Source organism: Trachypithecus francoisi, unplaced genomic scaffold (genome assembly GCF_009764315.1).
Source record: "Trachypithecus francoisi isolate TF-2019V2 unplaced genomic scaffold, Tfra_2.0 Lachesis_group3, whole genome shotgun sequence".
NCBI classification, from domain to species: domain Eukaryota; kingdom Metazoa; phylum Chordata; class Mammalia; order Primates; family Cercopithecidae; genus Trachypithecus; species Trachypithecus francoisi.
The window spans coordinates 134,307,339-134,332,234 of record NW_022681468.1 but is presented as its reverse complement, the minus strand read 5'-3'; the positions used below and the strand labels follow the sequence as shown (position 1 = coordinate 134,332,234).

General features: G+C 39.6%; 1 protein-coding gene across 1 annotated transcript in view; it reads right to left on the bottom strand.

The window, feature by feature from the left end:
* Positions 1-447: 447 nt before the first annotated feature.
* PRTG (protogenin) overlaps positions 448-24,896 on the bottom strand; it is a 135,345-nt gene continuing 110,896 nt past the window's right edge. The window contains exons 15-20 of the mRNA XM_033190035.1: positions 24,322-24,492; positions 15,301-15,483; positions 13,487-13,607; positions 11,245-11,410; positions 7,333-7,437; positions 448-6,930 (exon numbers count right to left, since the gene is read on the bottom strand). Coding sequence (XP_033045926.1) covers positions 6,676-6,930; positions 7,333-7,437; positions 11,245-11,410; positions 13,487-13,607; positions 15,301-15,483; positions 24,322-24,492 — 1,001 coding nt within the window. The 3' untranslated portion in view covers positions 448-6,675. The remainder of the gene's footprint in view (positions 6,931-7,332; positions 7,438-11,244; positions 11,411-13,486; positions 13,608-15,300; positions 15,484-24,321; positions 24,493-24,896) is intronic.

The window sequence follows — 24,896 nt, the reverse complement described above, 5'->3', positions numbered from 1 at the left end:
CACACCTGGCTTTTTCAAGTTAATGAATTCCTGTTTGGAATATGGGAGCTACAGAAAATTACAAAAGATAAAATGCAATTCTGAAGACCTTGTCGAATAATGAAACGCTTGACTAGAGAAGGACGCTAGAAAGCATGCCTACCTTATTTCTAATGTAACTCTAAGCACAAACAGCCTTCAGACACAATTTTGGCTGAGAGAAATGGAAGGTTTTGAAGGAGGAGAGAAATTAGGAGATAAGGGATGAGTTACAGCTGCCTAAATTCCTCCCGTGAATAAGTGAATTTAAATAAGGCAGTCTTCTCTTTTTTGATTGGTTATTACTCTGTAGAAAGGTTGTTCTGAACAACCTGGCCTTTGTGGATACAAGCGAAAAAAAGTTGTATCTGGTCATACTATGGAAGGCACTATGACCCTGGGTGATTAAGTATCTTTTTTTAAAAAAAATTTTTTTTTTTTTTAGCTGAGACAATGTATCAGTCCTATATACTTTCGAGTAGAGGATTAACTAATCAGGGTTTGTGTCTTGCCTAAACCATTCACTAGCTGTGACTTTTGGCAAGAGATCGGAAACCTGTTTCCTAACCCCTAAAATGGGGATAATGCTTGCTTTGCAGAATGCAGCAGCAGTTTGCAGAGATGAACCATGAGCTTGGCACACTGTAGATGCTCAACAAATGGCATCACATTACTTCCTAGAGTCGGGAGAAATTGTAAAATGACCAGCTTTCTTCTGCTTACTCGGAGTAATATTCTGGCCTTTGTCCCATAATGGAGACAGCTTTATCAATTTAGTTGAAGAAATGCTGAAAATTGGGGTGGAATTAGATATTATCTTTTAAAGCTGAAAGAGGGCCAGACTCACGATGATCCAGAAATGAGAAGAAACTAGAGCTTTGAGAACCAGTAAAACGTCGATGGGAACCAAAAAAGAAGGACAAGAAAGATCAAATTTCCTAGGAGATGTATATACATGCTGATGTAAGGAGAGGCTCTTGCTTCTCGGGAAATCTGAGGATTAACAAAACTGAAACGCATTCAGTGGCTTAGTGAAGCTGAAGAGATGAACCAGATTTAAAGGCAGAAAGGCTGCAGGTTGTGAATACGTTATTAAAACAAAACAAAGAATAAACCTGTTCATCACTCTGAGTTCCTGTGTTTTGAAGGTCTTCCCCCAACTCTTCTTCCCCAGCAACATAATTACTTAAGAGAAAAGGAGAAAGGGTAACTGTAAGAAGAGTTTTCAATTTTTTTCTGAATAAATTCCATAAAGTTAGAGGCAAATATTTAGGACACTTTCTGATAAACATGAGATGTTATTTTATGAAGCACATATTCAGAAAGTTTAAAGCTAAACTGTTTTACAAGTATTTTGGAGAGAAAGTTTAGTGTATACTTTTGTTAGGCTACAGGCCAAAGTTTTCATGCTTTTAAACTTTAAAGATCCCCAAGGGGCACATGGCCTCAGATTTCCAATCTCTTTAATGCTACATTTTACAGAGACCAGAATTCCATAGAAAGAATGTATCTCTTGTGGGCAAAATAGTGGCCACCTACAGAAGTCCATGCCCAAATCCCTGGAAGCAGTGACTATGTTACCAAACGTACCAAAAGAACTCTGTAGATGTGATTAAGTTGAGGAACTTCAGTTGGGGAAATTATCCTGGATTATTTAGGTGGGCTCAATGTGATCACTGGAATCCTTAAACCTGGAGAACCTGTATCAGCTGGGGTTGGAGAAAGAGAAATGATAACTGAAGGAGCATCAGAGAGATGCTACCTGGCTGGCTTTGAAGATGGAAGGAGGGGTTCCTAGCCTTAAAAAACTGGAAAAGGAAATAGATTTTTCCCGAAAGCCTCAAAAAGAAACAGCCCTGCAATTGCCTTGATTTTATCCCAGTGAGACCCGTGTTAGACTTCTGATCTGCAGAACTTAAGAAAAATTTGTGTTATTTTAAGCCACCACCTTCATGGTAATGTGTTACAGCAGCAATAGGAAAAATAACACAGTATCTGGTAAAAATACAAGACTGTCATGTTAATCTTACACACCATCAATGGCTTAAAAAAGGAAAATGAGGAGATTAAAGCCTGAAACATACACATTGCATTAGCCTGTGATCTTATGTCCTGAGCATAAATCAACTTAAAACACAGAATTCTATGGTTACATTCTTCTAAACATCAATAAAAAATCACAATTAGACAATTGATTGTGTATGGTGGTCTCCAGAACCTGCTACTCAGTGCTCACAAACTGCAAAGATTATTCTGACTATTAAACCAATACAATTTTATCAGAGACCCATGTGGCAAATGGTCAGGAATAAAGTCTGCAAAATTCATGTGTAGTCTTAGTGACTGTTTCAATATAACTGGAGCTTTTTTTTTTTTTTACATTCAGTATTCAAAATTTACATTCAATGAAACAGAAATGTACATAAGTGAACCACTATAGCCACTGCTGAAGTGAAACCACATCTGGGTATTCTTGCATTAAAAAAAAAAATGATGCTTTCAATTCCAACTTTTTGTGACACGATCTGAATTGTTTTCAAAGGTGTCTTTGTAAGAACTTGAACAATGATCCTGGGTTGTCAACCATGAGCACATTTCTGGCAGAAGTCCTTAACAAAGCCAAGACAAACTGATGCAAACCCCTCTGTCATTGTTCTTAGTGTTGGCATTGCTCTTGTTTGAAGCACAGACAAAAGTATAGCATTTGACACTAAGAATCTAATTTCTTTGGTAAGGCAAAACTGATTTTTAAAAGTCACTTAATGGATAAAGCTGTATTTCTGCTAATCAAAATATAAAACCCCAGATTTCATTAAAAATTTTTTCCCTTCACCCAAGGTTCCACTGAAGTTTGAAAACTGAGCTCCCTTGGTGCAATGCAAACATTTCAATTTAACAACTCTAAATTCCAATCTAACAGCTTTAAAGAGCACATCTATCAAAGCATAGCTCACTTAAAGAGTGACAGGATTTGTTTGCCTCTTACATTCTTAGAGATGAAAAGCATCCCTATTATTAACGGACTGCCTCAAGCCGCCTGAGCTAACCAGGTAATGCTTAAAGCAGGAAGAGAACTATATGGGCTAATTCAGAGGTACCATAATACTCTGCAACATAAAAGCTTGCTGATATTTCTGTTGACATTTCACACTCAAGGTGCTTTGGAAAGTATCACATCATTTGGCAAAAACATCATGTGGCTGAATCAGCAGATTAAATGACAAGTCCCCATGCATGTTATTTGTATACAGCCTGGGTTCTGAAGAGACACGTTTGGTTTAACATAAAAACAAGAAACAACAGTTTCATGTACAACTAAATTTGCCTATATGCGGAGGTAACCTTAAATATCTTTGGTTTTTTCCTTTTAATTTGCTGATAAAAAGTACTTGAATAAAAACACTGATAAATACCAATATAATTGTATTGCTTTTAATTATGTAAACTTAGGCCTTTGATATCTTTTGCTACTCAAGCTAGATTCTCTATCAGCCTCTAAATAAATTTATTTCAAATCCGCTCATCTTTACTTACAGGCTAACCTATGGTCTTTGGTATGAAAATACTGATGAGCAGTATCTTGTAATATTTGGCATAAAAATGACATGCATCTATCAGTACTTACGGCAAATGCACCTTTGGAAAAGAAAAGAGTTACCATATGCATATCAGCCCCTTTGAAGTAAAATCCCATGACGTAATACCACTATGACTGAGGAGTGAAAGCCTTCACATTTTAATTACAATTTCACACTTACGACTTCACAGAAGCTTGCTTTGGTCAAGTAAAAAGAAGTCTTTGCTGTATTACTAAATATCTTATTCAATGAGACCAAAGTATTTATTTTTGGTGAAAAAAATTTTTTTCTCTCCAACAAGTAGTTTCAACAATATAAAAATACTTTAATACTGTATAGTTGAAGATTTACTCGCTGAAGAAAAAATTATACCTGAAGTTCTTTGGAACTATCTGCTGGTAAAGTATTACACCTTATTTTAAATGCTCTGGTAACAATAAGGTAGTTAACATTACTAATCTATTTAACTATAACAATCAATATAAACCCTATTGTTTTGGGTTAGTAACTACTTGTTTAAGTTTCATATCTATAGATGTTTCTAGTTAATTCAATTTGGGGGCAATTAGAATCAACATTTTACTTTCTACTGAAAATTCTTTGGTAACAGGATTATTATGAAAAAGTCTGTATAAGAACAAAATGAAAAGGTAAAACATGTATTGGTAAATAATTATCAAATAGTTATACCCTAAAGTTCTATTATAACTATAAGCCTATTCATCAAAAACCAAACAAACAAAATACTTACCTCGAGGACCTTAGCTCATCTTTTAACCATTTAAAACCATTCAAATTCACGTAGTCCTAGACACATCCTCCATAACCATGATGGATGATGTTTCAGCTTTAGATTTTGTTTGCCTTTTAATGAAAGCTTAAAAATAAAATGATCTCATTGTACTTAATTTTAGATACTGATAAAAATTGGCCCTATATGCTTCTACTTACAAACCACAAAGCGCCATACCCTGTCAATCTGCCCATGCTTCCATGAGGCAGCTCAAAAGTAACAAAATGTTCCCTGAGTACAGGAAAAAAAATAACACTAGAATAACTTTAAAAGGAGGTAGTATAAAACAGGAGCTATAAAGGCAGGAGCAGCATTTTTCCTTGCTGCAGACTGTTCACCTAAAGCTCTGCTTTTTTTGTTTGTTTTGCAATGAATTCCCTACTTAGATAACTAACTGGGGGACTTTGAATTTAGTTCAGAAGTGGTTGCTGGCACTGAACTTTAGTCTTAATCACATCCAGTTTGGCGCAAAATTACCGATTTAAAAAAAATTAAAAATGTTATGTCTACAGTCATTGGACTAGCAGATGATGCTGTGACTATTATTTGCTAATATTCTTTTGATTTTAGAACATCAGTTAACATGACCCTGCCTCCTCTAGGAACAAAGTATTTCAAGTGTAAACCCATTCAGATTCCTTTTAAAACGAGAATCAAAAGTCACTTCCAGAAAATTTGAAAAAAATACTTTTAAAAGGATATGGGACCCCTTCTCTCCAGGTATTTAGTTCTTTATCCTCTCTCACTGCTCGGCACCTAGGTAACTGTCTCATGATGAGAGAAGGCCTATGGTATGTAGCTGAGTAAACAATTCACTGATTTCAAACCAGCAAGAGGATGAACTCACTCCTGGAGTTAGCATTCCTCATTCACAGCATGGACACTGAAGGAAGATTAAGTAGACGCCATATTCTCTTAAGAATTCAAGAAAACACAAGTAGGGTGACAGAACTCTGAATATTTATCCCTAAACAAAACCTGCACTAAAAAAAAAAAAAAAAAAAAAGCTTTGGTAAGATACTATACATCCAAATAGTTATTGATAAAATCCAAGAAACTCTTAAGGCAACTTTTTGTACTCCTGTCCTAAACGATTTCATGAATATTAAAAAGGTATAAGGCAAAGAATTTCACAATATATACTGAAAGGCACTGTTACCATAATAACTTGAAGTTCATTTTACTGTCTACTGTTGCATTTATCTTCATTCTTAATAGTTTACGAAATGTCTTCACTCCTTTAAGCCAAACTGGGATTTTAAAAAAAGGAAAAAAAAAAAAACCATCTTAATCCATTTTCTTTAAAATTCCATTTTCTGCATGGAGTTTTGCAACTAATACTGGCAAAGTTGAGGATGCTTTGCAAACTAGACAGTGCAGCCTTTGGCCAACTGTCAGGCAAAGGGGAAGGTAGAAAAGGCACAGTTCTGGGCAGCTTGAGGTTTGGGATACAGGAGATAAAGCACTCAGACTCTAATGCCCAAAACGTAAAGGCCCTTTAAGAAAAATGATCCCTATCTGGTATTGATTAGTTCTGTTCTCAAAAAAGATGTACTTTCTTGTTTTGGTCATTCATTAAAAGAAATAGTCCCACTTTTCCTCTTCTCAGTGGTTTAATGGTCCTCACTGCCAGAGGTATGAATTTATTCAAACCATGCAGATGTCATAGTTTCTGTTTTAAAAAAAATCAGAGCTTCAGATAAACATTCTTACTCATCTACCTATATGACTCCTTTGATCACACGCATTACACACACAGCAATGAAAACACAATACTACTAGGAAGTATCATTGGTTATGTAGCTGAGATAAACTATAACAAATAATGAGGTAACGAAGTTGTCTTCAGAGTTTACCAGGAGGCAAACTGAGGTAGATAGTCAGCAAAGGGGCTTTCAAAAGTCTTCCCTTTGCTCCAGTGATATATTTTACAATCCAGTCAAACATCTCGACTGTTCTTTCACATTGCTGACGATGAAACATTCAAATTACACAAGTTTAAAAAAAAAAAAAAAACACATTCAAAAAAAGTTGAAAAACCCCATAAAGATACCAAGATTTTCACAAAAAGCTTTGGCTCCCTGTTCATTGTCCTTCGAACAGACTTACTGGTGAGAATACCTGAGCATGGCCGTCTAGATTGGAAAATCATTTTGATCAAAGTATAGCAAGGCAGATGGCGGCTGCAGAACTAAGGAGGAAGTCTGCTCAGTAACGGATGACACAGCAGGGTCTTCACACTTCCCCATTGCGGAATCTCCACCTGAATTATTGCCAGTGAAAGAATCAGAGGTTGGGGGGAGTGGTACTTATAACTGAGGACAGATGTATCTCATCGTTGGACTCATGAGAGAACCGTCCAGAATCCCCAGTCTCGTGGCTGCCTTCACTATTTGCTGAATGTTCTGTATCAGCTGCAACACCAAAGGGTCTTGAGAAGCTGGCTGGCTGACCTGGGGAGCTGGGGGAGTCTTCATCACTGATTAATACAGTGGTGCCTGGCTGGTAAAAGCAGACAGCTGGAGTAAATCTTCTTTGAGGCTAGACAAAAAAAGATAAAATGGCAATGAGAGTCCAGACTGATCAAATCCATGAGCCAAAGCTCATCAGGTCCCCTCAGACGGGTAGGAGCACATCAGAATTACCTGTGGCAAGCGAAGTGTCAAAAGCTTCTTCAGTGCTTTTGATGCACGCTCCTGCTCGTATCCCTTTCCCCACTGACCCCACTCCCCACTGAAAACCACAGCTTTGATGACTATTCCAACTTCTATTCAGTTATCATTCACCTCGCTCTCCACAGAGTCATGGCCCAAATTAATAAAATCACAGCCATGAAGAACACAAAAAAATTAAAACAAAGCATGAATTCACATTTTCGTCTTTTTTAACCATCATTTCACATATCATGCATTGCCAAACATTTTTCTCACTTGGATGGGTTACCTGTTCAACTTGTGTCTTCTTTGAATCTTGGAAAAAAAACCATTTTTTCTTAGAGTTGTTTTTAATTATAGGACCATAGCTATTAATTATCAGGTCAGTTCCTCCCTGAGGAAATAAAAGAGGGGAAACGTAAAATATCTTGGTATCATAGATTTCACTTTATCACAAGCAGTGCATACTTTAACTTTGACTATATGCTTTACATTTCCCTTTCAATTTTACCTTTATTTTAGATTCAGGGAGTACATGTGCATGTCTGTTACACGAGTATATTGTGCGGTAGTGGGGACTGGGCTTCTAGTGTGCCCATTACCCAAATAGTAAACATTAGTACACAAAATGCTTAAATGTTAACAAAAATGATCATAGATGTCATTATTTCTTCTTTAAAACAGGCAGTACAGCTGGGCACAGTGGTTCATGCCTGTAATCCCAGCACTTTGGGAGGCCGAGGCGGGTGGATCATGAGGTCAGGAGTTCAAGGCTGGCCAGGCCAAGACGGTGAAACCCCATCTCTACTAAAAATACAAAAATTAGCCAGGAGTGGTGTCAGGCGCCTGTAATCCCAGCTCCTCAGGAGGCTGAGGCAGAGAACTGCTTGAACCCAGGAGGTGGGGGTTGCACTGAGCCAAGATCATGCCATTGCACTCCAGCCTGGGCAACAGAGCAAGACTTCCATCTCGAATAAAAACAAACAAAACAGGCCGGGCGCTGTGGCTCACGCCTGTAATCCCAGCACTTCCGGAGGCCGAGGCGGGCGGATCACGAGGTCAGGAGATCAAGACCATCCTGGTTAACACGGTGAAACCCTGTCTCTACTAAAAATACAAAAAAATTAGCCGGGTGTGGCAGCGTGAGCCTGTAGTCCCAGCTACTGGGGAGGCTGAGGCAGCAGAATAGCATGAACCCAGAGCCGAGATTGTGCCACTGCACTCCAGCCTGGGTGACGGAGCAAGAACTCCATCTCAAACAAAAACAAAAACAAAACAAAACAAACAAACAAAAAACAGGCAGTACAACATAGGGTATTTGTTAGTGGTCAAAACAATATAAAAGATTTTTAAGATTTAAAGTATATATTCCAAAACACATTAAGATATATATATGGCCGGGCGCGGTGGCTCAAGCCTGTAATCCCAGCACTTTGGGAGGCCAAGACGGGCGGATCACGAGGTCAGGAGATCGAGATCATCCTGGCGAACATGGTGAAACCCCGTCTCTACTAAAAAATAAAAATAAAAAACTAGCTGGGTGAGGTGGCGGGCGCCTGTAGTCCCAGCCACTGGGGAGGCTGAGGCAGGAGAATGGCGTGAACCTGGGAGGCGGAGCTTGCAGTGAGCTGAGATCCGGCCACTGCACTCCAGCCTGGGCGACAGAGCGAGACTCCGTCTCAAAAAAAAAAAAAAAAGATATATATATATATGTGCTATATATTCCAAGACTTATTTTCAAATGGTATAGCAAGGAAAAAGTGTATAAAGATATGAAATTATCACATTAACAATTATTAATCTGTATATGCTGTACATTATTCTCTCAACCTTTCTGTATGTTTGAAAATTTTAAAAAGCAGATGGGGATAAAAAACCCATAATGAACCCACATATGCTCAACAAAATGACGTTAGATGGAGTATCAACTCTAGGGCTAACCCAAGGGAATTAAGAGATTCTCCAAACATGTTTCTCTCCTTCACTTCAGGTCTCTACCTCTCTGCTCCTTTCATTTTAGTTTCTTTTTTTCCCTACAACATCCTCCCCACTCTGCTTCTCTCCTAACCTCTCTCATATCTACTTTCAATAATACAATCACAGTATACATATTAGTACTTTTTTTTTTTTTTTTTTTTTTGTGAGACAGAGTCTCGCTCTGTTGCCCAGGATGGAGTGCAGTGGCCGGATCTCGGCCCACTGCAAGTTCCGCCTCCCGGGTTTACACCATTCTCCTGCCTCAGCCTCCCAAGTAGCTGGGACTACAGGTGCCCGCCACCTCGCCCGGCTAGTTTTTTTGTATTTTTTAAGTAGAGACGGGGTTTCAACTTGTTAGCTAGGATGGTCTCGGCCTCCCAAAGTGCTGGGATTACAGGCTTGAGCCACCGCGCCTGGCCTTTTTTTTTTTTTTTTTTTGAGACTGAGACAAGAGTCTTGCTTTTGTTGCCCAGGCTGGAGTACAATGCTGCGATCTCAGCTCATCACAACCTCTGCCTGCTGGGTTCAAGCGATTCTCCTGCCTCAGCCTCCCGAGTAGCTGAGATTACAGGCATGCGCCATCACACTCAGCTAATTTTTGTATTTTTAGTAGAGATGGGGTTTCTCCATGTTGGTCAGGCTGGTCTCGAACTCCTGACCTCAGGTGATCCGCCTGCCTCGGCCTCCCAAAGTACTGGAATTACAGGCATGAGCCACCGTGCTTGGCCTGTATTAGTACTTTTTAAGCTCACTTAAAAGTTTTAGGTTCTAATGTTTTAGATTAATCTGAAGTAAGTTGAATGGATTAATTTGTATTAGAAAGTAAAACCTAAATTAGGCTGCAAACCAACAAAAGAGAAATAGCAAATACTCATTTATTCATATTCACCTATAATATGTATTGTATACAATGTTGTACTAGATACAAACAAATTATATCTGTTGAATATAATTCATAAAATTTAGTATCAAAACTGCCTGAAATTTTGTTATACTTCTGTTATTCTAAATTTTAGGAAATGATAAAGGAAAAATAATTTATAACAGGGTTTGGTAAACTTTTTCTGTAGAGGGCCAGATCATAACTATTTTAGGCTTTGCAGGCCACATATGGCCTGTGTCACATCATCACCACCTTGTTTTTTTTTTTTGTAAACAACCTTTACAAACGTAAAAAACAGCTGGGTGCGGGGGCTCACACCTGTAATCCCAGCACTTTGGGAGGCTGAGGTGGGCAGATCATCTGAGGTCAGGAGTTTGAGACCAGCCTGACCAACATGGTGAAACCCCATCTCTACTAAAAATACAAAATTAGCCAGGCATGGTGGTGCACGCCTACAATCCCAGCTACTCGGGAGCCTGAGGCAGGAGAATCGCTTGAACCAGGAGGCAGAGGTTGAGGGGAGCCGAGATCGTGTCATTGCACTCCAGCCTGGGCAACAAGACTGAAATTCCATCTCAAAAAAAAAAAAAAAAAAGTAAGAAAACAGTCTTAGCTCAGAAGGTAGCCACACAAAAACAGGCCCCAGTCTAGCCTGGGTGGGACTGTTTGCTGACAACTGATTTATAGCACATTGGTTGTGGGAGCTATTGCAGTAACGTACAATATCTAAAGTTGTAATGTGACTAAAAGTAATTTTAAAAGGTATTGTTCAGAATGCTTGCAATAGCACTATTATTATATATATTGGAAAGGACATGAAGTAACTTCCTCCAATGGTGTTTCTCTACTATGTCCAACTTTCTTCAGCCATGAAATGAAGGATCTTGAGGCACCTATTTAGATGTTCCATATTTTTAAAAATATCATTCATACTTGGGATGTTCTGATGAGCAATTAAGTTTCAACAATCAGCCAAACTAAGTCAAATGGATTAACAAAATGGTGACCACCCAGTAAATACAGGTCAGTCCAAATTATAGTAAATATAGACTAATGACCATGGTGTTCTTGGTTAAGACAACTTCACTCCATATAATCTCATCTAATTTTTTTGTTACCTCCTCACTTTTTTCTATAACTCTTTCTCACCTTTTATCTATCCTCACCGTTTTCCCCCTAAATATTTTATGTAAGGAATGATCTGGGTAAAATTTCAATATTTCATTAATAAGAGTATTGATATAATATATTCAACATACAATTTTGGGGGAAGTACATTTTACACACACAGGGAGGAGGAATGGAAGAAAGGCTTATGCAGCAAATCCTGCAGCTCAGTACCTTTGCATCAATGAAGTTGTTTGGCATGATCATTGGCATTAAAGATTCTTCATTTCCTACAGCTCCTTCCTGGTTCTTTCCTACCTCATTTCCACTAGCTAAGGAGGCACTGGTACGAGGTAACTGTTGAGTTCCATTCTGTGCCGTCTTGGAGGCAGATGATTTCCTAAAACATTGGCAAAGAAGAGGAAGTCTTCTAGCTTCATAGAAGATACAGGTAAATGAACCACCTGGCCTATCAACGAAACTTTGTAAGCAATGAAGTTCTTTAATACCCATTTCTCAAATATTTTTAGAATCGAATGTTAGATTTTAACTTACTGCTGCAAACTTTTATTATTTGAAGAGGCATCTTTATTTCTTTTTGCCTTGATGTCTACTTAATGTAAAATTATTCTCTATAATTATTGTTGCTTATTCATAATTTGTGCAGAAATTATAATTTTTAACTTATATTTTCCCCTTAAGGTTTGAGGATTATTACAGTAGCATAACAATTCACTTCCCAATTATTGACGGTAAATTTAGAGTAGTACTTCAAGATTTAGGCAGTACTAAACAATGTGCATAAATATTTTATTAAAAAATTCTTAAAGTGAGAAACTTGGACAATAAAACTAAGGTAGTTCAATATACACAAAAATGTTAGAACTATTTCATTAACATAATGTTTTTGAGTATGTTTCTATGTAGAAATACAAAACATATAGAGTAAACTGAAAAATCTATGCTAACGGAGGGAGTCTAATGACGGGGATTACCTAAAACATCGTGTATTTGACGCTGATTTTTTTTAATTCAAAAAAAAAACAACCTTAAGAAAATAAATGAAAACAAAACCTAAAATATAAAAGGTTAAAAATAGACAAGTTCACTGAATGCAAGCTACTGCTAAAAATTTTGCCAAAGTCAATTCATAGATGAGATGTCCTGACAGAGTTGATAGACATTCAATCCATGTCTGTTACATTTGTTTTAACCCTTGCCTAGAAAATCCCACCATATGTCCTGTGGTGTTCTCAGTGACTCAGGCATTTCAGGTACTAGAAAATATTCCAGATAGTAAGAAAAAGAAATCCTCTTGTAAACATGATCAATTGTGTTTTCTTTTCTTTTTTTTTTCAGACAGGATCTCTCACTCTGCTGCCATCGTGCCCGGCCTAACATTTTTCACAGAGCTAAGATCTCACTATGTTGCTTAGGCTGGTCTGAAACTCCTGGCCTCAAGGGATCCTCCCACCTTGGCCTCCCAAAGCTCTGGGATTACCAAGGTGTGATTACCACCATGCCTGCACAAGTGTGCCATTATTATTATTTTTAAACCAAAGGATATTCTTTCTGTTTCTCAAAATACTAAGAAAATGAGGACACTAGGCTGGGCACGGTGGCTCACGCCTGTAATTACAGCACTTTGGGAGGCAAAGGTGGGCAGATAATTCGAGGTCAGGAGTTCCAGACTGGCCTGGTCAACATGGTGAAACTCTGCCTCTACTAAAAATACAAAAATTAGCAGGCATGGTGGCAGGCGCTTGTAATCCCAGCTACTTGGGAGGCTGCAGCAGGAGAATGGCTTGAACCCAAAAGGTGAAGGTTGCAGTGAGCTACTGCACTCCAGCCCGGGCAACAGAGCAAGACTTTGTCTCAAAAAAAAACAAAAAAACAAAAAAAAGACACTAGTCCTCATTTAAGAATACTGGCATTGGCCGGGCGCAGTGGCTCATGCCTGTAATCCCAGCACTTTGGGAGACTGAGGAGGGCAGATCACGAGATCAGGAGATTGAGACAATCCTGGCTAACAAGGTGAAACCCTGTCTCTACTAAAAATACAAAAAAAACTAGCCCGGCATGGTGGCGGGCACCTGTAGTCCCAGCTACTCGGAAGGCTGAGGCAGGAGAATGGTGTGAACCCAGGAGGCAGAGCTTGCAGTGAGCCAAGATTGTGCCACTGCACTCCAGCCTGGGTGACAGTGTGAGACTCTGTCTTGAAAAAAAATTTTAAAAATAAAATAAAATTAAATTAAAAAAAGAATATTGGCATAATGTTTTCAAATAGCAAGAAAATAATCTCCCTCTAAAATGAGCACATCTCTATAGCTGTAAGAACTCCGGGAACAATACTGCACATTTATTTTAAAGTGGGAAATCCCAGTTACTCTAAAAGGCACTTGATTTTCATTTGTTTCCTGTGGCTACTGCAATTTAAATGTTTTTTACCTCAACCTCTCTAGCAATGGAAACACACCTGGCTTTACTTCGGTATATCAAGATGAGAACACAGATGAAGATGCAGGTCAAGGCTATGCCAACACCTACAGCAATGCCAGTCATCGATTTTTGGTCCAGATGGTAATATCCTGAATAAACTAGAGGGAAAAACACATTTACTCAGAATCAATCAGAAAAATAAATTATTCAATTTACAATTCTCAGGTACTTGCTTTTCCAAAATTTTTCTTTATCTCACAGGAAAAGTTTTGACATTGTCAATATCAAAGCAGAAAGGATACACAGTAATCTTTAATCAGTGATTTCAGAAACAGATTTACCTTCCACTATTAAATATTATTTATTTATTTATTTATTTTTTGAGACGGAGTCTCTGTCGCCCAGGCTAGAGTGCAATGGTGCGATCTTGGCTCACTGCAAGCTCCACCTCCTGGGTTCGCGCCATTCTCCTGCCTCAGCCTCCCGAGTAGCTGGGACTACAGGCGCCAGCCACTGCGCCCGGCTAAGTTTTTTTGTTTTTGTATTTTTAGTAGAGTTGGGGTTTCACCATGTTAGCCAGGATGGTCTCAATCTCCTGACCTCGTGATCCGCCCGCCTTGGCCTCCCAAAGTGCTGGGATTACAGGCGTGAGCCACCACGCCCAGCCCAATATTAAAGATTTTAAATGAGTTTTAGATATCATATTATAGCAATCATGAACATCAATTCATAATTTATAAAACAGGCACAAAACATAGATGTTCCTTGACAGACTCAAGAACAGATTTTATGTCATGCTGCCTTAAAAGCAGATCTGTATGTTGCAGATTCGTTTTCCATTTACATACACTAAAGCAGGGCTTCTCAAACTTTCATGTGTCTGTGAGTCACTAGGGATTATGTGGAAATGCCGACTCCGACTCACTAAGTCTGGGGTGGGGTCTGTGATTCTGCTTGTCTGTGGAGCGCTCAGGTGATGTCACGAGGCTGGGCTCTAGACTCCTTTGAGAGGCAAGGTATCTGAGAAGCCAATATGAGCCTTGCTTTCCATTTCCCCTGATAATATGCTAGCTACGATGGCTACCTCCTTCCTCTTCTTAAATCTGACTGCCCTGTCCTGCTCTTTTCCTCTCTCATTCTTTTTCTAACACACACACATCCCTGGCACCAAATGACCACTCTCTGTGAAGCTAAGAGTTCTTAATCTTGCCCTGAGTTCAGCGGGCATTTCCTCCATTTAGAGCAGCCCCTCTTCTCCACCAGCCTACTCCCCCAGAGAGAAGGCAAAGGCAGTGTCCAGTCCTGTGCTACAGTGGGCACCAGCTTTTTTGAGAACATATGGACAGCTGTGATGAGTAGAGTAAGGCTGGCTCTTTAAAGATATTTTTTCCAATTGCTTTTCTGAAGAGAGAGAGGGGAAAAAAAAAAAGCAACTTTCTCTCCAGAAAGGCTGTTTTTCTGTGGTGAAAACTCTTAATGAAAACCATGCTCTCTTCTTAACTTGAACACCACAACCACCACTGCTGTTTATTTCTGTGAAACCTCCCAGGAAGCCCACTCCCACCAGTTCACGGCTGATGTGGCTCCTCTGTCTTGGTGGATGCACAGCTGGGAGAAGTAGTAACTGGAAACAGTGATTTCAAAACGGAGTTAATTCTGAGGTAATTTTGCCTCCTTGTAGGAGTACCAGGAAAAGCCGTGCAGCTCCATAACATCAGAACCTCATCAGCAACAACTTAAGGAACCAAGAGCCAGTTTAGGGAGATGGCAATTGTAGGAGCAGAAATAAAGTGTAAGGAAGAACACTTTTTTTCTTAAGAAAAATCACAGTGACTATGGCAGTATACAGACCTTTGGCATCAGCGGAATCTAAACGCTTGGGCCTCTGATTTGATTCAGAGGTTTCCTTTGGAAGTACTGCCAGCTCCACAGAATTTGAAAAGGGTCCTTCTCCCACCTCATTGGATGCAGATATCTTGACAATGTACACATTTCCTGCTACCAAGTTTTCTAGCAAAGCCATGGTTATTGCCCCTATAAATACATCAATTGCCAATTAAGTGCACATTTATCTGTTATTCTTTCACTCACATCATACAAACACGGTCCTTTATTTTTAAAAATATTTTTCTGATTATAAAGATGACACATATTGTAGAACATTTAGAAAATAAAGAGAAATATAAATAAAATTATAATCTTCCATTAACATTTTAGTGTATTTTGTGGGTGTGCATAAATGAATATTTGTGAATACATATTTACTGCATGAATTTTTACATATTAGAGTTTTCACTTAACACTGTAGTATGAATATTACCCCAATATAATCCTTTTCTGTAATTCTGTTTTAGGAGTTCTTAAAAATAGTACACATTTTTGTTTGACTTTTTGTATATATATGTATATATGTGTGTGTGTATAATGTTTTACTCTTTACAGAGATATCAATACAAATAGAATTTGGGACATTTTATTATGGAACATCTGAAACATGCACACAGAAATAATGCTATAATGAACCCAGATTCAATAATTATATTCTTATTTTTTAGAGACAGGGTCTTGCTACATGGCCCAGGCTAGACTGGAACTCCTGGGGTCCCCAGTAGTTGGGATTACAGGCACATTCCACTGTGCCAAGCTTTCAATTATTATAATTGGATTTTTAAAAATCCAATGTAAGAATCTTTTTTTAATTGGAAGTGTTTAAACCACTTATGGTAACAGCTGTGACAGGTAATCTTGTTCTTCCTTCCTAAATTAGAACAACATGATTATTTTTGAAAGCATGAATATATTTTTACTGGCCTCATTTTTTTTCTTTTTTTGAGATGGAGTCTTGCTCTGTTGCCCAGGCTGGAGTGCAATGATGCAATCTCAGCTCACTGCAAGCTCCGCCTCCTGGGTTCCTGGGTTCACACCACTCTCCTGCCTCAGCCTCCTGAGTAGCTGGGACTACAAGCGCTCGCCACCACGCCCAGCTAATTTTTTGTATTTTTAGTAGAGTTGGGGTTTCACCATGTTAGTCAGGATGGTCTCGATCTTCTGACCTTGTGATCTGTCCGCATCGGCCTCCCAAAGTGCTGGGATGACAGGCATGAGCCACCATACCCAGCCCTTTTTTTTTTTTTTTTTGAGATGGAGTCTTGCTCTGTCACTCAGGCTGGAGCACACTGGCATGATCATGGCTCACTATAAACTCCACCTCCTGGGTTCAAGCAATTCTCCTGCCTCAGCCTCCTGAGTAGCTAGGATTACAGGCACCCACTACCATGCCAGGCTAATTTTTTTGTATTTTTAACAGAGACAGGATTTCACCACGTTGGCCAGGCTGGTTTCCAACTCCTGATCTCAAGTGATCAGCCCACCTCGGCCTCCCAAAGTGTGAGGATTACAGGTGTGAGTCACCACACCCGGCCTGGCCTAATTATTATCACAGATTTAAGATAAACAGGGAAGAAAATGCACAGTTATGCAGGAACCTCAGAGTACTGAAGACAGGTCTCAGATTAAACTATCAAAATCACCACCAGAAATCTGTGTAAGATCTACTTCTCTTCATAAGCAATTATCATTTGAATTTATATACGATATTTGGTATCTAAAGGTGTTTCTTTGTTGCATGACTGCTAAGAAAGATTCCTATTTGGACACTGCCATTACTGGAGGTGCCTTTCTGCCCTTGTTCTGCCACTGCACCAAAGTATTTGTCTTACAAAAAAATTCCTACCCTAGGAATTAATTCTAGTGCTAAAGGTGTAATAGAAATTCAACCAGAAAGTTGTTTCGGCACTATGTTTGTGGGTGGACATGCACAGGGAAATCTAGCTTTCTTGTGCCGATTTCATTTCATTTTTTCCTGACTCATGGCAACCTTACAATAGCTGCAAAGAGTTTACAATAGTGACAGTTGCCTCCTGGCCAAAGGTAGCTACTCCAGTGCACTTGCTGGACTGTATTTCATTAGGCAAATGAAACGTGGGGTGATCTTAAAGCTGAGGTCATGAGACGGAGGCCACCTCTGCAGGTCACACGGTGTGAGGCAGCCAAACCTCCAGCAGCGATGCCAGGAGCCAGAACACAACTTGTTTTCATGTTCTCTGGTTTCAGCTTGGCCTAAAGAGAGTGTGGGCTACTTGAGTACACAACTGTTCAATAAACAAAGTGACCCCTATTTAGAATCAGGAACAGTCTTTCCACTGTTGCTATGTTTTTAGGCAGATGAATTAAAAAAACAAAGATGTATGGTGACATGTTATACTTAACTAAAAGGAAGAACATTTCCATGTCTTGACAAACAGAGATATAAATAAATAGAGTTTCTGTTTTATGGTAAAACGCCTTTAAATTTTAAAAAGTACTTGGCAAAAACTAATCACTACCAGAAACTAAATCTTTTCACTTAATTTAAGTTATAATTATACACAGACCAGCAGTACATGTGTGCACGCACTCCCCTTTTCCCCCAAAAAGTATCTTCATTTAGAAAAAAGGGAAACTGTAACATTCTGGTTCCCCTATGAAGACACTCAAAGCATTTCACAAATAATAAAGCGATCTGTCTATATTCTCTCAACAGACTTCTCAATCTTAATTAGTATGATTATTTCTGTCTCCTGCCTTTTGTATGTGTCTGAATCTTTAGTCAGATTAGGAATTTTACAAGCAAGACCGTGTAACAGGCTAATTCACATCAGTGTTGGTCAAATCTCGTCATGTAACCAGGCAAGCAATTTCTGACTTGGGGCATGTTACTGAAATGTATCTTCCTCATGGAGACAATAGTTCCCACCTCATATAATTATTATACGGATTACACAAACTATCATTGGCAAGTATCTGACGCAAGTGTAAATAAAAGTAAGTTTTCTTCCTTTACCTCCAACTCCTCTTCTTCCTCTTTTGGAAGACAGAAAACGTTTTTTCATATTTGGACCATAAGTGTCCATTTAAATTATAAAAGCAAAAGATTTGGGGGTTGGAGAAGTGCCCCAGGATACAATCTCAGATCTTTTTTCTCTCTTCTGTCCACATGTTTATATGATTTTTTTTCCAGATCCACAGCCTTAAATATCACCTATACATTGATAACTAGATATATCTCTAGTCCAAAACTCTCCCATAAACTTAATCCTCTCACTGCTTAATCAGCCTCTCTGCATGGACATCTAAGACATATCTCAAATTTCACACTTCCAAAACCAAAGCCTTGATTTCTCCCACTGATGTGGCTTGTTTTTTCTTATGCCCCATATCAATCTACAAGCATATTTTCTTTCAAATTATGTTCCAACAGCTTATTACTTTCACCATTACCACTCCTGTCCAAGCCCTCATCAACTCTCACATGGACACTTGCCTATGAAATGGTCGCCCAGCTTCCACTCTTACCTTCTTACAATCCATTTCTCAGGTGGCTGCCAGAGCAATCCTTTCAAAACGTAAACGTATCAAAGGTCTCCAATACCTTCCTCTCTCTTAGAATAAAATCTATGGCTCATGAAGTCTGGTCTACATCTGCCCTTCGTTACCTCCCTACTTCATTTCTTACTGCCTGCTCTTTCCCTCACTCCAGCCTCCCTGGCCTTCTTGCTGTTCCTCTAACATGCCAATGCACACTTCTGCCTCAGGGCCTTTGCACCTCCCCCAGATACCCACAGGATTATGTTTGAATGCCATTTCTTCCACAGGAACTCTTTTACTGCTTCCATCCCTTTGTCTCTTGTCTTTATAGCATTTATGACACTACTTGAAAATGTATGTGTTTGTTGGTTTGTTACCTGTGATAGAAGCTCCAATGGAGGTAGGGACTTTGTTTTGTACACTGCGGTACTGCAAGTGCCTAGAATAGAGCCTGGCACATAGTCATCACTCAGTAAGAATCAGTTTAATAAAAGAAAATATTCCTACTATTGGTGGTCCAATTCATTTGGCAAATGTTGAGTTAAATGGATTCCTTTATCACAGGGTTTCTAATTTCCAGTGCGAATCTCTAACAAGAGGAAAGGTATATGGTATTCATCAAACTTATTTAATCATGACAAAAATTTTTTGAAGAGGGGCATCTTTGTGGTATCAGGAAACTCATAAAGGACAGAATTCATTAATTCCTGAGATAGAACATAATTTCCTTTTTTTAAGACTGAGTGCAGTGGCATGATCCTGGCTCACTGCTAACTCTGTCTCCTGGGTTCAAGAGCTTCTTCTGCCTCAGCCTCCCAAGTAGCTGGGACTACAGGTGCACGCCACCATGCCCTATAATTTTTGATGCACTTTAAATTACATACAAGTATAATTTCATGTCATGTTTCTGCTCAACCATTGTCTTACCATGTACTATTTTAGCCACAAATATTATACGCTCACCAGAAATATTTTTAAATGTTTTGATTCATGACAAATACTTTGTTCCATTTGTATTAAAATATGTGAATTAAATATATACATAAATATGTATAAACCTAGTATGTATAGAAGATTAATAGGTATATGGGAAAGAGAAATGGACACCTTTATTCTTTTTTCCTTCATCTTTTTCTATACCATAACTTTTCCAAAAGCTGCCATAATTACACATAAAAGACATTTTAACTTTTCTTTAAATGCCATGTTATATTCCTTGCTTTTTGTTTAAATGTGACTTAAATTCTGTTTTTCTCTCTCAGAAAAGTAAACTCAATTGCTTTTTACTGATTTATTTGTTCTCTATGAACCTTTGGACTTAGCTATGAAAAAAGTCCTCTACATTTAACGAATGCCAAAAGCTTTTCACAAATGTTTCTTAAAACCACAGCAACTAACATTATTTTTCCTGTGCGCTATTATATAGCTAGAAAGGCTTATACAGAAGTAAAAATCTGTAACTGCAATCCCTTTCACTACTGAGCCATCAATGAGGCAAAATACTATTTTCTGAGTTCCGTTCCAAAATTACAAATGAATACATTTAAAAGGAGCCAGACAAAATATATATATTGCTTCTTTTTTTTTTTTTTTTTTTTTTTTTTTGAGACAGAGTCTTGCACTGTTGCCCCAGGCTGCAATGCAGTGGCGCAATCTCGGCTCACTGCAAGCTCCACCTCCCAGGTTCACGCCATTCTCCTGCCTGAGTAGCTGGGACTACAGGTGCCTGCCACCATGCCTGGCTAATTTTTTGTACTTTTTTAGTAGAGACGGGGTTTCACTGTGTTAGCCAGGATGGTCTCGATCTCCTGACCTCGTGATCTGCCTGCCTCGGCCTCCCAAAGTGCTGGGATTACAGGTATGAGCCACTGCGCCCGGCCTTTTTTTTTTTTTTTGAGACAGAGGTTTCACTCTTGTTGCCCAGGCTGGAATGCAATGGCATGATCTCAGCTCACCACAACCTCCACCTCCTGGGTTCAAGTGACTCTCCTGCCTCAGCCTACCTAGTAGCTGGGATTTTTAGGTGCCTGCCACCACATCTGGCTAATTTTTTGTATTTTTAGTAGAGACGGGGTTTCACTGTATTGGCCAGGCTGGTCTGGAACTCCCGACCTCAGGTGATCCACCTGCTTCAGCCCCTCAAAGTGCTGAGATTACACACGTGAGCCACTGTGCCCAGCTCTATATTGCTTCTTTTTTTTTTTTTTTTTTTTTTTTTTTTGAGACAGAGTCTTGCACTGTTGCCCCAGGCTGCAATGCAGTGGCGCAATCTCGGCTCACTGCAAGCTCCACCTCCCAGGTTCACGCCATTCTCCTGCCTGAGTAGCTGGGACTACAGGTGCCTGCCACCATGCCTGGCTAATTTTTTGTACTTTTTTAGTAGAGACGGGGTTTCACTGTGTTAGCCAGGATGGTCTCGATCTCCTGACCTCGTGATCTGCCTGCCTCGGCCTCCCAAAGTGCTGGGATTACAGGTATGAGCCACTGCGCCCGGCCTTTTTTTTTTTTTTTGAGACAGAGGTTTCACTCTTGTTGCCCAGGCTGGAATGCAATGGCATGATCTCAGCTCACCACAACCTCCACCTCCTGGGTTCAAGTGACTCTCCTGCCTCAGCCTACCTAGTAGCTGGGATTTTTAGGTGCCTGCCACCACATCTGGCTAATTTTTTGTATTTTTAGTAGAGACGGGGTTTCACTGTATTGGCCAGGCTGGTCTGGAACTCCCGACCTCAGGTGATCCACCTGCTTCAGCCCCTCAAAGTGCTGAGATTACACACGTGAGCCACTGTGCCCAGCTCTATATTGCTTCTTTTTAGGCAGGTGCAAATGAAGAACTCAAAGAACTCAAAGAAGTATGTGTTCATGCTATGAAAACTATTAATATTTAGAACACCTCATTAAATCAGGTTAGTTATTTGGTTAACTGCTGCGTCAAGAACTCATTTTGGACTTGAATGACTGAAACTAAATGATATATTTTAAGAAAGCTGTGAGGCCAGGGGCAGTGGCTCATGCCTGTAATCCTAGCCCTTTGGGAGGCTGAGGTGGGCGGACTGCCTGAGTTCAGGAGTTCGAGACCAGCCTGGGCAACACAGTGAAACCCCCATCTCTACTAAAATACAAAAAATTAGCCAGGTATGGCAGCGTGTGCCTGTAGTCCCAGCCACTCGGGAGGCTAAGGCAGGAGGAGAATGACTTGAACCCGGGAGGCAGAAGTTGCAGTAAGCCAAGATCCACTCTACTTCAGACTGGGTGACAGAGTGAGACTCCATCTCCAAACAAAAAAGAATACTGTGGTAGACTCTAATACTGAGGATCCCAGTGAACTACACCCCCATCGATTCACACCCTTGTAGCCCTCCCGACACTGGTTCCAGACTTGGCCATGTAGCCTACTCTGCCCAATCAGACATTAGTGAATGCGAGGCAAACAGAGGCTTGTGAAAGCTTTGTACATGGGGCTTCCTCTCTTCTCTTCCTGACTGTGGAGCCCACTCTTGCTGGTTTTCTGTGGTTTTTTTGTTTGTTTTGTTTGTTTTTTTTGAGACGGAGTCGAGTCTCACTCTATCATCCAGGCTGAAGTGCTGTGGCACGATCTCGGCTCACTGCAACCTCTGTCTCCCAGGTTCAAGCGATTCTGCTGTCTCAGCCTCCCGAGTAGCTGGACCTACAGGCATGTGTCACCACGCCCACCTAATTTTTGTATTTTTAGTGGAGATGGGGTTCCACCACATTGGTCAGGCTGGTCCTGAACTCCTGGCCTTGTGATCCGTCTGCCTCAGCCTCCCAAAGTGCTGGGATTACAGGCGTGAGCCACTGCACCCAGCCTCTCTCTTGCCATTTTTAGACTACTCAGAGCCTATCAAAACTGTAATACGGCTGCAGCCTCATGAGAGACCAACAGAACTGCCAAGCTGATTTCAGTCCAAATTGTTGACTCAAAGAATTGTGAGAAAACAAAATGGTTATTTTAAGTTGTAGACTAGGTTTGTTAGGCAGCAACAGATAACCGATATAAACATAAAATCATATTGCTGCCAAATACTTAGTACCTTCAAGTCTCTTCAGTGACCAGGAAATTATTATTTAGTGGGGCTTCTTCTGCTTAATGAAAAATATGAACGTGCAAAGATCAAAACTCCAGGTAAAGTTATCATCTGCTTATTTTAAAACTCATAGTTTTATATTACATGCACATAAATATCTTTTAAATTTATCTCCTTAATTGGGTAAATATTCCTCCTGAAAGGTATAACGTATGTGGGAGTGCCTCATACTGTATATAGAATATAGCATATAGGTGGCAACTACATTTCCTGCTTGAAATTCTTCTTCAGCTTTTTATTGGTTGGCAAACTACTCTCTTCTCAGAATGTATGTCTAAATTAAGGAAGTGCCAAAATAATGAAGTTTTACTATTTATGTGATGGCCCATCTAAAATCTGGCAAATAGGACTTGTCCAACATAAAGATTCAAGATTTAGGCTGGGCTTTGTGGTGTGCATGCCTGTAGTCCCAGCTACTCAAGAGGCTGAGATTCTGTCTCCAAAACAAAACAAAAAAAGATGCAAGATTTAGAAAAGGATATGATAAAAGTATGTGGTAAGAATCCTAAAAACTTGTTTAGTCCCTTTAGCACTACTAAGGTCTTCTCCCTTAAATCATATCTCCTTCCAGTGTTTCCTTCTCCTGTGCAAGACACACCATGAGAAACCTAAGACTCATCCATAACAAATCTCCCTTCCTTAATCTTCTCTCCCTCCTGTCATCCAAGCTATCAAGTTCTATCAATTTTAACTCCTTAACATCTGCCAACCATCCTATCCTTTCCATCTTAATCCTCACTATCCTAGTCCAGGACTACCATCTCTTTTCTGGACGGCTACAGTAACTTCTTAACTCGTCCCTTTGCATTACTCTAATCTCCAGTTGGCCTCAATCAAACCTTTTTTATTTTTCCCCCAAGACAGACTCTTGTTCTTGTTGCCCAGGCTGGAGTGCAATGGTGTGATCTTGGCTCAATGCAACTCCTCCTCCTGGGTTCAAGCCATTCTCCTGCCTCAGCCTCCCAAGTAGCTTGGATTACAGATGCCTGCCGTCACACCCAGCTAATTTTCGTATTTTTAATAGAGATGGGGTTTCACTATGTTGGTCAGGCTGGTCTCGAACTCCGGACTTCAGGTAATCTATCTGCCTCAGCCTCACAAAATGCTGGGATTACAGGTGTGAGCCACTGCGCCCGGCCATATCTCTTCTATTAACAAAAGTAACAGTAACCTTTTTGAAACAAACTATTCTTAAAATTGGTGGATGGCTTCCCAATGCTCCTTGAACGAAGCCCAAATCTTTAATTACTTCACACATGAAAATGTAAATTCAAAATAAACTCTAGATTCCCCTTTCCTTTTGTTTCTTTAATATTAATAATCTTACTTTTTATCCTTCATGGCAATTTATGATATTTACCTTCACGGTGTAAGACCTGCCACTCTCCTGCAATCCAGGCCTTCCTGGATGCATATAAGATAGTATAGCGGGTCACAACTGTCTCTGGGCCATCAGGGGGTTTCCAAGAAACCAGAGCGGTGTCATCCTCTATCAATGTCACTTTTACTCCAACTGGTGGGCCTGCTGGTGCTGTGCACACACAACAAAATGTTGTGTTAGTAGGGTAAAATGGTTTATAAATACTCAAATACCTGGCTTACAGACTTAGAAAAAAGTTCAGAAAATTAGAAACCACCATAAAAAAATTACAGCTTTCAAAGATCATTAATGATAATGTGAAGTACTATTTTTCTTCTTGTATTTTCGTAATATTTAAACATTTAAAAACATAAGAGAGTAGATTCCTAGATAGGAAAATCTAAGTTAAAGGGATAGCATTTTTAAGGTTCCTGAAACGTTTTGCTGAATTGCTAACTAGAAATGTTTACTTCCACCAACAGTACCTTGTCCATTAGATATCGGGTTTCACCCCATTAGCACTGATAGTTCTTACTAACATGTATAGAACATCAACTTAACCTGATCTTGGAGGC